Source organism: Euprymna scolopes, chromosome 19 (assembly GCF_053919585.1).
Source record: "Euprymna scolopes isolate OS-2025 chromosome 19, ASM5391958v1, whole genome shotgun sequence".
Lineage (NCBI taxonomy): Eukaryota > Metazoa > Mollusca > Cephalopoda > Sepiida > Sepiolidae > Euprymna > Euprymna scolopes.
In genome coordinates this window covers 86,384,509-86,402,785 of record NC_136500.1, presented here as the reverse complement: position 1 = coordinate 86,402,785, position 18,277 = coordinate 86,384,509, and the positions used below count along the sequence as shown (strand labels likewise).

At 34.8% G+C, this 18,277-nt stretch overlaps 1 protein-coding gene across 2 annotated transcripts in view; it reads right to left on the bottom strand.

Annotated features, from left to right (window-relative positions):
- Positions 1–312: 312 nt before the first annotated feature.
- LOC145239818 (N-acetylgalactosamine kinase-like) overlaps positions 313–18,277 on the bottom strand; it is a 47,243-nt gene continuing 29,278 nt past the window's right edge. For both annotated transcript variants that reach the window (XM_080103348.1, XM_080103349.1), the window contains exons 7-10: positions 13,280–13,432; positions 6,242–6,452; positions 3,308–3,509; positions 313–573 (exon numbers count right to left, since the gene is read on the bottom strand). In XM_080103348.1, the coding sequence (XP_079959474.1) occupies positions 357–573; positions 3,308–3,509; positions 6,242–6,452; positions 13,280–13,432 (783 nt within the window). In that variant the 3' untranslated portion in view covers positions 313–356. The remainder of the gene's footprint in view (positions 574–3,307; positions 3,510–6,241; positions 6,453–13,279; positions 13,433–18,277) is intronic.

Below are 18,277 nucleotides of genomic sequence, written 5' to 3'. Positions count from 1 at the left end.
ATATCTACAACCTTAGGATGTTAAAGTAAAGTTTTTGGATCAGCAGAAGTACACTTTATCAATCTTAAATTATGCAATAAGTTTTAAAAAGTTAATCCTTATCGAGTCTCAAAGGACTGAGAGGATATGTCTAAAAAATATAATTTGACTTTATTAAATATTTGAATTTCAACAATTTTATACAACCTATTAGACTATTAACAATAATTTTTAAATCATCCAAGCCTACAAACAATCCTTCAAGAATTTAATACACCTATTGATCTTTGGATAGAATACACCAGTGAATAACAAGGAAGCAAATGTTCTGAAAAAAAAAAAAAAAAAAAAAAAAAAAAGGCAAGCAGGGTGGAGAACTATTGTTCTTTAATTTTTTTGCAGATGAAAGCACAACCACCAGGCCTTGAAGCAAATAACGATTCTGTCACTTTGTTTGCTCGTTCTGGGTTAGTCAAATAATGTTCAGTTTTCACTTTCTCCAGAAAAGATTCCACTATTTCTTGCGGTACCAAGGAAACTGCACAGCCACCCCAACCAGCACCAGTCAGACGAGAGCCAAGAGCACCAGATTTCCTGAGAAAGAAAAGAAACTTTTATAACATTTTGTATAATAGATAAACATAACTGCAAAATTTAGAATATTTTAACACTTTATGGTTGGTTAATTTTGGATACAAATTAAACTTGTAAAAATATTTTCATTGTCCTAATTAACTATTAGGGAATAGTTAAAGTGACCCATCTTTGACCCATTTTTTTTTTTTTTTTTTTTTTTTACATAAGCATAACCACTTATCAAGGCCCAGAGACCACTCAAGGATAAGGGTTAAGAGTGTACAGTAGTCAATTGGACAATATAGTAATCGTTAGTAATCGAAATTCGGTAAATTTGTTAACTTAAGTGGAACGGCTCATCAAGAACTTGTTTACGTTGGACTTAAAGGCAACAATATTTTAGTCAGCTGGAAAGCAGGAAAACGGAGACAATTCCACAGGCGTGCGGTTCTAAGAAAGAAGTTTTGTTTATGGATTCTACGTTTAGGTTTAGGCACGGATAAAGAGTGGGGGGATTATTGATAGGGTTTTCAACTAGACGAGTGTTTCTTGTGAGAGTTTGGTGAGGGGGGGACCATAGATTGACGCTCAGTCGAACACTTTCCATGAAAATAATGATAAAGCAGAGACAAACTCGCAATATCTCTTCTGTGAGATAGAGGTAGCAGCGAAGAGAAGTCGGAAATGAGAATGTTCGAATGCTGATTAGAATCCATTTCTTTTTTTTTTTTTTTTGATTATAAGCTATTTCAACCTGATAAATAAATTTGCTGCAACCGAGATGAAATTTTAAAGCGTTGTCAAAGGAAGAATTAAACGAGTCACATCAAAATTCGAAAGTGAAAGATTAATAAACAAGTCACGTCGAGATTTGAAAACTCAAGGAAGGGAAAGATTAAAGGAGTCGCGTCAAACTAAAAATTTTAATGGTTTTACTCACTTTAAAATGCTGATATATGTGAAAAAGACAAAATTTAGTTTGACCTCCCAACCCCCATAACAGGGCCAATCCTCAAACTAACCTGCAAGAAATAGCCTATGTCATGCACAAAAGCCTAGAACATTGGCATAGTGTCCAGGCCAACTGAATAAGTTAGCTGAAATTAGAACAGATTGAAGAGCAGCAAGAATGACATTTATTTTTGTGCATTGCTTTCTTACGCATCCATCTATTTTTAAAGGCAGAAGCAAGTGTAATGGATTCATAGAATAAATTAAAATATACTGGAATAGTCCATTATAAACAAAATAACATTGGCAGCAATATTATTTAACTACTTTAGAAAAATGAACACATGTATTTAAATGGATTTACACCCCCCCCCGATTCAAACACAATCAATGGGAGATATAAAGGGCCACAGTTTATCCACTATACCATCTACCAAACTTGATTTTAGTTTTTAGACTAATCTTGACATGGGATATTTAGACCTGCAAAACATTTGATTTAGTTTGTATCTGACAAACTAAGATGCTAAGGTCTAAATTAAAAAATTTGGACTTGGGATAAAAATCAAGTCTTACATCTGCCATGCATGTGCAAATATACATTTGCATGATTAATTTTTAGTAGTATTTGCTACCATATGACCTGATGACAGATGGGTATCAAAACTTCAAAGAGCTAAATGTTTGGGTTCTAGCTGATGGTACCAAAGTCTTTTATACTTTTGAAATCCCTATATATATTATATATATATATATATATATATACACATTGGGTACAATATAAGAATTGGCTCTTTAAATACAAAATCTACATAATATTTGATTATGAGTGGGCAGTCTGCTAGTAAGATTACAAAAATTTTTTAAAGTGAAATTAGAATATAAAAATGGTTCTATTTTACATACAGAAATACAAAGTCATGAACTTCTGGCATTCCTCTGATCTCGAGCGCGTGGTTCAGTGGGGGGGGAGACGTGGCTGGTTACCTTTAATGCATCTAAAAACCAAACTCCTATCTTTACATCAACGCTCTGATCCCCATCTGGCATCAATTGAAATGGATGGCTCTAGGAGAAGCTCCGTGTTTTGACAAACTTCTGGGTTTGTCCTTTACTCCTGATCTGAAATAGAACACGTACATCAAGTCTGTTGCCAAGGTCGCTGAAAAGATGGTGGATCCTTCTACCGCTCCAAAAGATATCACTACTGATGCAATTCTATCTATATAAAAGCCAAATACGGCCAAAATATGGAATACTGCTGCCATATCTGGGCAGGAGCTGCTAAAAAAAAAAAAAAAAAAAAAAAAAAAAAGACTGGCTTAGTGGGGGATGCCCTTTTCTCTACCCTGCAACCTCTCTCCCACAGAAGAGACGTTGCGAGCCTATCCTTGCTTTATCGTTATTTCCATGGCAGGTGCTCATCTGAACTCCAATCTCTGGTCCCCCTTGCCAATCTTTCATGAAAGAAACCCGTGAGAAATTTCCCCCCACTATCTGTGGCTAAATCAAAGCGTGGATTCCATGAACAAAGCTTTCTTAGAACTGCACGTCTGTGGAACTGTTCCGTCTGCCTGCTTCCCATCTTACTACAACCTGGATGTGTTCAAGTCCAACGTTAACAAATTCCTAATGAACCGCCCTCTTAAGTAAACACTTCATTAAATCTCCACACTAACGTACTGTACTTGCAATAACCCTTATCCCTTAGTGGCTTCCGGGCCTTAAGTGGTGACCACCGTGTAAAAAAAAAAAAAAAAAAAAAAAAAAAAAAAAAAAAATTGTCAGAAGTTATACTTACAAGCAAATCTCAACCAATTTATCCAGTTCTTCACAGCTACATTCATATAACTTGCTACAGCTTGTATGCGATTCATTCATCAACTGACCAAGTCTTTGACAGGCATCCTCACTTGGCATGTCACAGATGGCTTTAAATTCTAAGACCCGACTTGCTTCACCATACACATGAGTTGCACGGTCGTACAGCTTGAATTGTTCAACTGAAAATTTAAGTTTACAGTAATGCATTAGGTCGACAAATTAACATTTTATCAAATAGTAAGAAAATAAATTTTTCTAATATTTTAACAAACTAGCAAGGTTTACAGGAGTGGACTTACCAATAAGTAAGTTTCTGTCCAACTAATGTTTTTGGAGACAAGTTCTAAATTGAAGCAAAAATTTTTATTATACAAATTGGATTTATCACAGATTAATTTGGAGCATTTACAACTGATAGTTGCCAAATCAGTCAGAATCTAGTTAACTTGGAAAAAAAAAAAAAAAAAAAAAAAATGGGGGGGGGGTAGTCCAAATGTTTAACTTTAGTTAACAGAACAGGAGTTCAAAACCAAATATGCAGCAAAGGTTACCAAAAAATCAAGATAAGTTACTATCTGGATAAGTTAATTTAAACATTTTAAAAAGTTTTGTTTGGGGGTGGAGAGGAACTGCTTATCCACTCTTATGTTACAATAAACATGACTACCATAAGCATTACTAGAAGACTCTTCATAAGGACTCAAAAATCGAAGATTAAAAACATAACATTTTTGGTAGCAATGCACCAATAAATGTCAATCATGCAATTTTTCATTTGAGCATTTATCAATATTCCTTGTGAAATGCTTTAGCAGCCATGTTTTGCATTCTTACAAGGTACTCTTCTGCCAAACTTAATATTTTTCTAAGTCTCCATTCACACTAACATTGCATATTTTTGCATTCGACAACTGAATGATCATGTTATACTAATTGTAAAAACATTAGAATTGTTAATCCAAATAAAATGTGCATCAAATTTGATTTGGGGGGGGGGAAAAAAAAAAAAAAAAAAAAAAAAAACTTAAATTACAAATTAGTGCTAGATTTAATTGAAATAAGCAGTTAACAAGGCATGAATTGAAAGGCGATATTTTAAATGATTCCTTGCATATCTGACTGTCAAGTTAGTAAGTCATGTTCCAAGTTTGTGTGGTGTAATAATTGCAAATTGCTGTCATAGAAACTGCTCACAAACAGCAGCACGTCCATTTTGATAGTCAGGTGAAGGGAGGGAGAAAGAAAAACTAGTTTATAGATTCTTTATATACATGTATTAATTTACATAAGAGGGAATAGGAACTATAAGGAGGAATTTGTAGCATAAGGTGTTTGATTGCCAAGAAAGAATAGATGTTGAGTTAGTGTTTTGAATTCAGGAGATAGTACGAATTAGAGTTCTGACAGTATTAATTTTTCCTTCACATTGTAAAGGAAAAGGAAAAATTGTTTTAAAAAAAAAAAAAAAAATCAAAAGAAATTAAGCGGTCAATGAGTCTGGTTAAACGCTTTCAACATTAGAACCCCCCCCCCCGGAGGGGGGGGGGTTAATGTGTCCTAAAGACAGCAAAATCTGGGCAAGTTCCTGAATGGCTTTTTCTGACTAATGTATATCTGTTAGAGCCTGGGAGGGTGAACTTCCTAGAACTGTGCAGGACTGTCTTCATCTTTTGAAGAGGGATGAAATTATTGCTAATTGTTTGGGGCACCCATGCTGAGGAATGCCAACAGATCTGCCCAGGCATTTTTGCAGGCCAGAACCTCTAGGATACTGGCTCTTCAATCCATTTTCTGAGAAATCCTCAAAAGAATTGATCCAACACAAATGCAAGAAGCGTTATATGTATGACCATTTGAAGAGGAAAAAAAAAAATTACACATGAGACCTTCCTTCCCAATCATCACATGTGACAGCATTCTCTAAATAAATGTCTAGCTCTTATTGGTTAAGTTCTAGAATAGTCTACACTTGGTAATTTCTATTAACGTTTAAATAAAATGTTTGAAGCAATTATCAGGTCTAGTAAATGAAAGGTTTCTAGTTTAATAATGCAATTTGGATAATTTGAAAAAAAAAAAAAAAAAAAAAAATTAAATAAAAAAATTAAAACACTAGAAAACCAAGTTTAGCTCAAAATGCTTAGGAATGAAACAAATCTATTACATTGCCATAACAGGCAAATTATGGCTCCTTTTTAACCTAAAAAGGAGTCAGCAAGATGCATCTGGTTTAACGTTCAGAAAAATGATCTATATTCTATATTAAAATAGATAATGGCCACTATCTGCAAATAATTTTATGCATTTTTAAAATTTTAACTAATAAATGTGCAAGTTGTGCTTGGTAATCATTCTTACATTAAAAAATTTGCTTGAAGTATAATGCTATTATGAAAATAGCAAAAATTTTTATTGGAAGTAGAAGTGTCAAACAAATTTTCAGGAATTTGTTAACATGATTCACTCCTAATCTAATTAACAGATTAATTTTCAAATAGCTGCTAGGTGTAAGGTTAGATAATGTGGGCTACATTCAGTTAAGGAAGAGGAAGAAAAAAAAAAAAAAAAAGAAAAAAAAAAAAAGGTGGAAATTAAGATCACTCCAAATGGCTTGAAATTTGATAGCTTTCAATTTCTTTTGAGTTTTTCTTTTGCATAATATGAGCACAATTTTCCATTCAAAATTTCATATTTGCATTAATCCATAGTCATATGCTAAGTAAAACTGAATTTCTAAAGAAATTTAAGCTTAAGCCCAAAATCTTATGCATTTTCTTTTATGGATTTTGAAAAATTGAATTCTAGAATTAACTAAATCTGATGGGGGGGGGGGTCAAAAGTGGTGCAAAACTTGAAATTTTGCCATCCTAGGATGGGTATTCTACTTTATAAAATACAAAAATGCATTTACCGTGTAAAGTGTTAGCACTCAAGCTGGTTTCCGCCAATTCCTGTGAACTCACTTCAAGTAAAGAACAGATCTCTTCTTTGGTATACGGCTCAGAGTGAAGCAATTCTTTCACACAAGTGAGCATCTCCTTCACGTCATATTTCAAAGCTTCTTGAATTTCAGATAATTTTCGTAGGCTTTGCCAATCAAGATTCTTCTTTTTGGCAATTACCTAGAAAAAAAAAAAAAAAAAAAAAAAAAAAAAAAAAAAAAACTTTGAATTCCAATATTAAAAATAAAACTAAAAAAAATTTAAGCATTTATGTGAAAATCAGTATTTTAACTAAAACATTCGGGAGATGATTAGGAGTTAATCACATCTTTTGAAAGCATTATTTCATGAAGGTTAAATTTCAAAGTTTTAGAAAACTAAGTAATGTTGTACAATAATTTTTTTTAATGAAAAATTGTTAGACTTTTGGTAGCATTCATCCCAATCAGAAGGCCAAAAGTTAAAAAACATTTTTAAAATTTAACCTTGTGAAATTATGCTTTCAATGTCATCAAGTCCTTTTCAATTTTTGCACAGACAAGATCAGATTTGCCTTGAATACAAGATTCAAATTCAATTTTCTCTTCTAGAGGCTCACCACCCCTGGGCTCAAAATCAACAAAGTGAAAAAATTCTATAATTAGAGGGGAAGCCACTAAATGTTGAGGTGGGGGGGGGGGTAGAAGTCCTTTTTATTATACAGCATTATTCTCAATAGAATAAAAAAAATTGACAAGATTTTTCTTCAACCTAACTTTGAGGATGGTATGATGAACGAACAGAATGCTTAGAAGCATGGTATCCAAACATTGCATTCTCTTTGCTGAATCTGGCAGGAAAAAGAAAGTACAAGAATACTGTAATAGAGTTTTGGTTTCATATAAACCAAAACTCCATTGCTAATAGAGTTTTGCTTTTTTCAGCATTCCTACCATTCCTTTTCTGAATCACCTCTTCATCCACTGTTCTTATCCAAAATCTTCCCATCCAATGGGAGCTTGTATGAGTTTTGGAGGTTAAAGATACTCATTTTCTTCCTTTAAACATACTTGCAAATGAGAAGTCTTTTGCTAACTAAATCAAAACATCCAAAGGGCCCATCTTGCTTGAAGAGGGTGACGGGCTCCAGAAAACCAAACTGTCAGGCTCCCTGGAAACTTAACCTTCTGCTAGAAAAAAAAAAAAAAAAAAAAAAAAAAAGCTAGCCAGTATCCATTGGAAAATGCTAATCTGCTTCTAATCAATGGTATAAAAAATGCCTAGGATGGTACCATATCCAGTTGAATATTTTTAAGTACCATGATTTATGAATACTAATTTTTTTCTCAAATGGAAAATTAGTTCTGAATGGTCCAATCTCCAGACCAAACATTTCCAATATTTGAGGAATTTCTTTTAGCTGATGCAAGCCTGTCATTTGCATGCAGCATAACTATAACCTAGTTTATATTCTCTAGAAAATAAGGTCTAGCACAAAACTTGCAATAACACCACTTATACAGGGCGAGAAAAAAAAAAAAAGCTAAATGGAGGCTATCTAGAACATATGCTAGAGAACAAAAAAAAAAAAAGAGGCTAAAGACCCTTGTGTTTTGATGTGATGTTTTGAATATAATAAACTATTATGACCAAAGTTTCATTTAATTTGGACAAAACACTAAGAAATGGGGCCTAATTAGAGTTGTGGCCCGTTTTTTGGGTCACCCTGTATTATACTCTTAATATCCAAGAGTTATTATTTGTTAGCTACTTACATCTTGATTGTAGACTTTATTTTCATGCACTCAAACCATATCTCCCTTTGGCTACAATGTTCTCTAGTGTATAAAATGCCCATAATTCATTTGGATATTCCAAACACTATAGTTTTAAACAGAGGAAGCTTTGATTTGAGTGCATAAGTGAGAACTGCATACCTTTTTTGACATGATTGCATGCATAGCAGAAAGGAGACATTACAGTACCATAAATACTGATTATATAGAGCACAAAATGGCATGGATTGGTCATCAAAAACAAATCACTTGCATTTGTTTCTTGGTTGTTCGTGATATCAATTTAAAAAAAAAAAAATTATAAATAAGAGGTATATCCCTTATATCATCCAAACGGTTTCAAATAAACTTAAACTCCATGAAGTTATGTTCAGACTTCAAAATTTATACCGATTGGGGGGGGGGGCGTGTAATTTGCTTATTTTATTTCAGCATATAGTTTAATTATCTCTAAAAAGGAGCCAAATAAACCAGAAACAATATTTTTCATTGCAAGTTGCAAAATGTGCAAAATATGCATTTGCTGAGAATGCAAAACTTCACTGCTTCTTTCCTTTGGTCATTAAAGAGATCATTTGCCTAACAGACACCACTGTCTCAGGTATAATATATACCCTCTAGACTGCAGAGTTAGGGGGGGGATTTTAAAACCGGGTTCAAATCCTACCAGCAGTAATGATTATTCCTACGATTGAGCATGGAGGTACAAAACAGTATCTGTAGGTGTATAATAAATATTTAGGAGTGTAAAAAAAAAAAAAAAAAAAAAAAGTAATTTGAAGTCAGCAAGTTAAATTCTAGCAGCCACAAACATTCCATCCACCTCAGAGTAGCTCCTGCAATGTTATTTGGTCACATGGGATCAGACTTAAAGGGTTTGATCAAAATGCCTTCAAGATTCTAAGCATCAATGAAGACGTTTGCTGCCAACTGGATAACCAAGCAACACTATCTTTACCTGAAGTCTGTTCTAAGATACTTCTGGTAACCAAACTACTGTAATCTTATGTCTAAATTTGTCAATATCTAAATGGTGCAAAAATGTTTTTGATGTTAAACTATAAAAACATTTTTGCACCAACCTAATAAAAAACGGGCCTTTTGACAATCTTAGTTAAACTGTAAGAGCAAGTGTTTTAAGGTTAGCCTCCTATAAAATTGAGGACCTAAATTTTGGCCTATGCAAAAAAGTTTTCATATCAGATCCATTAGAGTCAAGTTGTCAGTTACAATCAATACTATTTAAGGGAGTCGTAACAAATAACATTCTAAAAATATTAATTCTTTGAGCAAGCAATGCAATACATTTCCATTTAAACAATGGCAAATTTACATAAGGATCAATAGTCCAGTTTTATAATAGTAATAAACATACACTGCTACGTTAGCCTTTGTATTTAAAGTTTTCAGTTCTGATTAATTTCTGCAACTTTTAGTGTTCTCGTATTACTCAGCAATGACCAAGATGGACTCACCATCCACAATAGACTAGATGCATATTTTATGTCCAAGTTCTTGAACTGTAGACCATGATATGACAGTTTTGGAATGACTGAATTTACTATTTTTGAACCTTAACTACTTACTGTTCAGCATACTAGTTATACAATTTTGATCTTATTTTACAAGTTGGTTGAGAGTAATTTAAAATGTGCAAAGCTAAGCTTTTTTTTTTTTTTACCAAGTCCTGTATATAAATAAAATGAAATAGACTCAAAACTTATCTTTTGTCTACTAAAAGAGGATATTGCTTCTGTGTAGAAAGGTATGTTGACAGGGTAATAAGCTTCCAAGCAGAGAAGTTCAGACATTTTTGGTTGTACTTTAGGTCTTGAAAGGGAAGATTGTTGCAGCTTTCATTATTCATTTACAAACACTGCAGAATTAAAACGCTTTTTACAGAAGCAAAGGTGCTAAGACACCACCTAATACCCAAAAGAGGTTTGATGGTTGTAAAATTTGTATCTTACCAGTAATTACAGTCTAAAATTATCCACACACCTTAGCATTGCATATCTTTCAAAAATCTAATCTTAATGATTAACAGATTTTTATTTTTTATAGATTATATAGATATATATATATATATGTGTGTGTCAACTAACATCCTGGATACTTTTGACCTCAAATCGTTCATAAAGTGGCCTAAGCATGTTGACTGTAGTAACCTTTCAGCAAGTAAAGTCTGGCTAAAAAAAGTTCGACTGGTGTTAAGGAGGCCCCCCCCCTCCCTAGGAGTAGACACCACCAGGAAGTGGAAGACTCAGTAGTAAATTTCTTTTTTCATGACAGCTCACAAACTATTAAAATGCATTTTTTTTTTCCTCACTCTTTGCTGCCTGCTTCATCTACCTGATTGGGTCTCCACTTCTGCTCCAACTCTTGAAGTTTCCAGCTCACGAACTTCTAGAATTGCATGCTCCAACAACTCAATGGTGTCTTCAAGCAGCTCCAAGCGGTTCCTGCCTGTAGCCTCTGGCTGCCTGTCCCAGTGCCTGCTGACACCCAATCCCAGCCTTTCCTGCAACCACCGTTCCTGTCAATCCAACCATTAGCTACATTCAAATGGACTGGATCTACCAGAAATACCTTTACTTAGGGATGTTTACATCAATTTGCTATGCTGTCCAGGATCCAGTTCCCCCCCCCCCCCCCGTCTCCACATTATCCAGTCTCTGCTGTTGTCCAGGTACAATATTTACCGTTATTCAACCTTACTTTAAGAATCTTCATTCAACTTCAGTTTTCTCTACATTTTTGGTCCCCGACAAAGGAACTGGACCTCGTAATTCACCTCCATTCATTTCTCAATAATCACACCTTGGATTTTTGAAATTTTGTACAAACAGTTATGGTGGAATTAAATTTTTCACTTGTAGAGGGGAACCCTGCATACTCAGCTTGTTCCTTGTGTATTTATGTCAGAATAAATATTTGTAACTGTTCATCTGTATTTGTCCTCTTTGCCATATTTTGTATTTTAGTTGTACAGTACCCAACCGTTTTAAATCGGCAACAAAATCAAGCAGGACAAATACTTTTTTTTACCTTAGATGGGAGCAGGCACAGAAACCTGCATAACGAGGTTTCTATTCTAAACAAAAAAAAAAAAAAAAAAAAAAAAAAAAAAAAAATGCTCTGGCACTTCTCCCTCTAGCTGACCAAAGAGGATCAGTGACCATGTGAAAACTAGCTGATTGCCATTTAGAAAAAATTGCAAACCTTTAAAAAGGTATAATCTAGCATGAAAAATTATAAACAGTTTACCAACTTAATGTTTAGTTCCTCCTTAATTTTTGGCCAACCAATATCAGTTATTACTATGAGCAGAGTAGAAAAGATATTTACAGCAAGCAAGCCACACTAATATTAGGAGATATATGCAATATTTTAATATTTTTCTATTTAAAAAAGAACTTTTAGATACCAAGTTGTCTGATTTTTAAATGACTAATCTACCACTAGTTTTACCAAACAATAAAATGGGAACATTCAATGAAGAGCGCTTACAGACATCGGCTCAGCAACGAGTAAAACCTCATTCATATAGCAATTCTCAAAGTTGTAAATTGTTAAATCATGATTGACACAAGTCTTTCATTCATATCTGACTATTCAAACCCCTTTCGGTTATGTGTTGATTTTCCCTTGGAAATCAAACTGAATAGAGCTCTATAATACAGGAAGGACTGGAGGGACAATTCTACTCCTATAAAGCCTCCCGGGGGAAGGGGGGTAACCAGAGTTATCCTGGAAAATGTGTTTTAACAAAAAAATTTACTTTCACCATGACTAATGTGAAAAAAAAAAAAAAATAAATTCCAAGGCATGGTTATTAAGAAAAGTGCAAACAAATGGACAGGAGTGAATTAAGTCTAATCCCTTAATCAAGGGCCCAATAAATGAGCCCCAACACTAAAATCACAATAGAAGCACCGCATTCTTTGTATGTATATGCAATCTAAGTTAGTTTAGATATCTGCATATTTTGTAAAATGATATTTCAGTTTTAATTTAACTACTAAATATTACAGGTCTGTTAGGAATATGGTTTTATTGGACAAATGTTAAGGTGTGCAAATGTTCATTTTAAATTTTCATTTCAAGAGTCTTTTCTTGGAGAAGGGAGCAAGGATTCTGGAGTATATAATTTTAAATTAAAAGCCCCTTCCTATTTATTTATTTATTTATTTTTTTTTTTAAATCACGAGTTGAAGACTTTGTAACATTCCAAAATTTAAAATGAATTTAACTTAGAATTTTAAAGCCAAAAATGACCAACTAAATTTTCATGTATTAAGTTTTGGAAGTTACCTTAAACAAATCTTTTCTATTCATGCATAGTTTCTACATATTTGTCTTAAATTCTCAGCAATTATGTAAAAATTGCTGTGCAAAATATCTATCAAATTCCTGAATCAACAGTTGAAATTTGATATATTGGACCTGTAGTATACCTTCAATTTTGGTTAAAAAAAAAAAAAAACCTTTGGTGCAAGTCAACACCCAATTTCTTTCTGCACTTAGTTTTTGTAGACTTATGGATTTAGGTGATGCACTAACAGATAAAGCTGGAGAGCTATACGTTTTGGTTTCAGTTCTAGCTGATGGCACAAGTCTTTACTTTTGAAATCATTAAGTACAATATAATTTATAGAGAATTGGCTCTAATAAACGTGAAACCTGCATGAATTATGCTATGATCAGGCAATACAGGCAGCCTACTAGTACATACATCAATATTTTGTCCAAATAAAAAAGGTTTTAATTGATAACCGCCACAATCAATTTGGGCAAAATAATTTACGTATTCCAGTTTTATAGTCAACTTTTTAAATGTTAATTTTTCTTTAACCAAAAGAAACTCCTGGGCAATGGCTGATAGAAAATGCTAGCAAGGAGAATGTTTTAAAACATACTGCAGTTTCATGGTATCAACAATCAGCTTTTTAACCAGTATCTACCTTAAAGACAAAAATCGTAATTGATGACTAAATGTAGAGATTTAAGTTTCAATTGTGGCAAAAGTATTTGAACCAGTTTTTCAAGTTCTGGTAATTAAAGGCGTTTTTTGACAAGTCAAAAAGCAATGACAAGAACATACACTAGATATGCAAGTAAAATATACAAATTTAGATATTCACATGCATCAGCTATTTAGAATAGAAACAAATTAACCTGCTCTCGTTAATGAGCTACATAGATTTTGAAGTTTACAAAAGGCTCACTCACCTGGGCTGCAAGTCTACATTCTACAACACGGACATTATAGTGACAGGTTGCAGCTTTATGCATCTTCACACAACTGTTGCTTACAACAAAGACAACCCCAGGCGGTAATTGCACCGGTACTGCAGTCAAAGGGTTGAAAGATATCAGTTTGGCCTGAAATAAAATAAATTTGATACCAAATAGCATTTGATTGAATTATTTACATTTCAAACACCAAGTAAATTAGGCAAAGTATCAACTATTTCTTTGGTGTTTCTACATTGGAAGCAGATTTTGTAGTTAAGTTTTCAGATTAAAAAGAAAATGGTTTCTGTTAATGTAGACATTGGTTACCTCCCTTGCTTCAGTTACATGGTTACCTCCCTTGCTTGTGGTGATATAAATAGGAGTCGGCCATCTTGATTTAGGCAGTTCGTTCGTACAGTTTAGACAGACTACAAGTGTCTCAACAAATGGTAGCAGAGATATCCCTGTGTGCGACAAAACGAAAAAAAAAAAAAAAAAAAATTTTTTTTTTTTTTGTACAGCTTGTCTGTAGCACTAGACAGATCGGATATGGCAACTTCGAACAAACAACCTCCATTGTTGGAGGGGGAGGATGTTTACGAGAACTGGAAACAAGACGTTGAAATGTGGTCGTTGTTCACGGATCTTTCTGAGGAAAAAAAAGGGCCAGCAGTGTTTTTGACGCTACCACCGAATATTAGGGAATGTGTCCGTGAATTGCCAACAAGTGACATCGGCGGACGAGATGGCTTGAAGATCTTAATAAAGAAACTGGATGACATATATTTAAAGGATGAACACACGCGCGCTTACATGACTTTTAAGGAATTTTACACTTATAAAAGATCGTCAGGTACCAGTATAAATGACTTTCTTGTTCGTTATGAGTTTTTGTACCAAAGATTAAAACAATTCTACATTATTCTACCGGAAGGAGTGCAAGCTTTTCTTGTTTTGAACGCGGTTAACATATCGGAAGAGAACGAAAAATTAGCGCGGACAACGTGTTCTGTTTTGACGTATCAAAACATGAAGGAATCGATAAAGAAAGTATTTGGTGACATTTATCGTGATGAAAATGTACCGGCAGTGAAATCAGAGCCCGAAATCGTCAACTATAATTATTCTAAACCGGGTAACAACAAAAGGCGTTTTCGTCGAGGACAATCTAATCCATGTGACCGAAGTGGAAACGTGTTGTTGTGTTACAAATGTCAGTCTCCGAACCATCTAATTAGAGAGTGTCCTAGAAATACGCCCAGGTTTACGGAAGCGACAGAACAAATACACATTACGTTGTTCATTCAAGAAAATATTTATTTGAACAGTACAAATGAAAAAATCTCAAATCTTGTAAAGGAAACATTTGGAATGGCAGTCTTGGATTCTGCTTGTACTTGCACACTGGCTGGCGAAGTGTGGCTTGATGTTTATTTAGATACTTTAAATGAAAGTGACCTGCAACTAGTGAAGTATACGAACTCAGACCGGAGTTTTTGTTTTGGTGATGGAGTGGCTGTCACAGCAATTAAAGTTGCTAAATTTCCGGTTACACTCGGAGGTATAAGAGTTTATATCGAAGCAGATATTGTGAAAAACGACTTGCCTCTTCTATTAAGTCACAAATCAATGAAGACAGCAGGAATAGTGCTAGATTTCCGGAAAGATATGTGCTGGATTTTTGATAAATGTATTGAACTAAAGACCACAACTTCAGGGCACTATTGTCTCCCCTTAACAAATAAGTTGTTGGATCATAGTGGTACTAAGAACATTGTATTACATGTTCAGAATTTTGGTCAGTGTTCTTTCACAGAAAAAAAAAAAAAGCAGAAAAACTTCATCGACAGTTTGCTCATGCCTCGAAGGAAAAACTTGTTTCCTTGGTTAAAAAAAGTGGCAAATTCAATGACAAGGAATTTATAAAGGCGATTGAGGAGGTTTGTGAAAACTGTCAAATTTGCCTTAGATTTAAAAAAACTCCACTGCGACCGGTTGTGGGATTGCCTCTTGGCAATAGATTTAATCAGTTTGCATGGATTTGAAAGAGTTCATCCACAATGAGGTGTGGATACTACATCTCATTGATGCCGCTACCAGGTATTCAGCGGCAACATTGATCAAAACAAAGAAGAAGGAGGAGATCATCAAAAACATCTTTATGATGTGGATTACCTATTTCGGATCTCCTGTTCGTTTTCTGAGTGATAATGGGGGTGAATTCAACAACGAACACTATAGACAGATGAATGAAAAACTCAACATAGAGACCTGTACTACTGCTGCAGAAAGTCCATTCAGCAACGGTACTGTAGAACGTCATAATTTGATAGTTGCTGAGGCAACGAAAAAACAATTGACGATGAGAAGTGTGAACCTGAAATTGCCTTGGCATGGGCTATTTGTGCAAAAAATGCCCTCCTCAATTACTCTGGACACAGTCCAAATGAACTTGTATTCGGTTTCAATGTAAATACACCCTCAATTCTGACAGACCAGTTACCTGCTATGGAGTCCTCTACTACAAGTGACATGGTGAGAAAAAATTTAAATGCTCTCCATAGTGCAAGGAGAAACCTTTTGGAAGCTGAGTCCAGTGAGAGAATTAGGAGAGCTCTCAGGTCTAATGTCAGAACTTATGCTGATGAAGATTATGCTACCGGAGACCAAATCTATTATCGGAGGCAGGGTTTTAAAGGATGGCGTGGTCCAGCAAAAGTGTTAGGCAGAGAAGGCCAGTTTGTCTTAATCAGACATGGCGGAGCATTTTATAGGATGCATCCGTGCCAATTGATGAAAGTGAATAAAAACAACGAAAAAAGAACAAAAAAAGCTGAAATGCTGGGAAACACTACAGAAGGGAAGAATGAATACCTTTCAGTTGAGGAGGAGGAGTTGCAGAATCAAGTGGTAGAAAGTGAAGATATAGACAGAAGAAGTTGTTGATAGTTCTACCAGTTTAAGAGATAAGACCGAAAAACCTGGCCGAAATAAGACCATAACTTATAAAATAAATGGAAGTGGGGAGTGGAAGAAAGGAAAGGTTATGTCAGTACAGCCTAAATCAACTGGCAAATATAGTCATTGGATCAATATAGAACCTGAGGATGAAAACGAGGATCAAGTTTGTATCAACTGGAATCATATTGATCATTGGAGAGAAGTGCCCCAATATACTGAACAGGAAAATGTAGTCCTGCTCACCGCTGAACAAGAGCAGTCGAAAGCTGTAATGGATGCCAAGCATAAAGAAATAAAAAACATGAACACCTATGAAGTATTTGAATGTGTGCCATACACAGGTCAAAAAACAATATCCACAAGATGGGTGATTACTAAAAAATTCAAGGATAATCAGAAAACAATGAAAGCTCGCCTTGTAGCACGAGGCTATGAAGAAAATAGTAATCTGAAAACTGACTCCCCAACATGTAGCCGTGAAGCTATGCGAATGGTCATGCTAACCGCATCAATAAAGAATTGGATGCTGCAGACCATAGATTTTACCTCAGCCTTTTTGCAAGGTGGTATTTTAGAGAGAGATGTGTACCTGAGGCCACCATCTGATGTTTGTCCTAAATCTCAAGTGTGGAAATTAAAAAGATGCATCTATGGATTGAATGATGCTCCACGGGCATGGTACAAGAGAGTTACTCAGGCTTTGATTGAATTAAAAGGAGTAGCAAGTGCTTATGATAATGCATTGTTTTTGTGGCATGATATTAAAGGAAATTTGACTGGAATTCTTGCTATGCACGTGGATGATTTTGTTTTCTGTGGAAACACAGAGTTTGAAAGGGATGTGATTGCAACATTGAAAGAAAAATTTAAGGTGGGATCTCATGAAAGTGGAACATTCAAATATGTTGGACTGAATGTTAATCAACAGGAAAATGGGATCACTGTAGAACAAGATCTATATGTATCTTCCATATCTCCAATAGAAATAAGCAAAGGGAGGATACTGAGGAAAAATGATGAACTGAATGAAGAAGAGCATGAGTTGAAGAGACTTGCAGGTCAGATGATGTGGGTTTCAACTCAAACACGCCCTGATATAGCTTTTGATGTGTGTAAAATGAGCAACACTGGAAAGCATCCCAAAGTAAAAGCCTTATTTGAGGCGAATAAAGCCTTATCAAAATTGAAATCCAAGAAGGGTTCTATAACATTTCCAAAATTGGGAAAGCCCTCAGATTTACACATTTTGTGTTATACTGATGCCTCTTATGCCAGTCTGGAAGATGGATCTTCACAGGGTGGTTTTGTTGTCTTTATTGGAGGAAGTACTGACATAATGGCCCCCATGTGTTGGGCGTCAAAGAAATTGGACAGAGTGACAAAAAGCCCATTGGCCTCAGAGACTCTTGCTCTGAATGAGGGAGCTGATGCTGGTGTTTTGACTGCGGTTATGATACAAGAGGTATTTCAGTTATCTAAATTGCCAGACGTTCTCTGCAAGACAGATAATGCATCACTTGTGGAGACATTGAATTCCAACAATCTGGTAAGCGATCGACGATTGAGAATAGATGTAGCAAGGCTGAAGGAAATGAAGAGTAGAGGAGAGATACAGATAGAATGGATCAGGGGTTGTGATCAGGTGTCTGATTGTTTGACCAAGGCAGGAGCTTCGTCTGAGCTTCTAAGGGACTTGTTAAATCAGAAATAAATTATTCACTTGAGGACAGCAGCAATGTTAATGTAGACATTGGTTACCTCCCTTGCTTCAGTTACATGGTTACCTCCCTTGCTTGTGGTGATATAAATAGGAGTCGGCCATCTTGATTTAGGAAGTTCGTTCGTACAGTTTAGACAGACTACAAGTGTCTCAACAGTTTCAACTGGGTTTTTCTTCAATTCTAATAAGTTACAATAGTAGCTTCCAAATTATGCATTCGGAATTACCGAATTAAAAACTAATTGTTAGGTAAAAAATTGCTGCCATCTTTAATTCAAATGGAAAACTACCTCCCTGTTGACCTGTGTTTT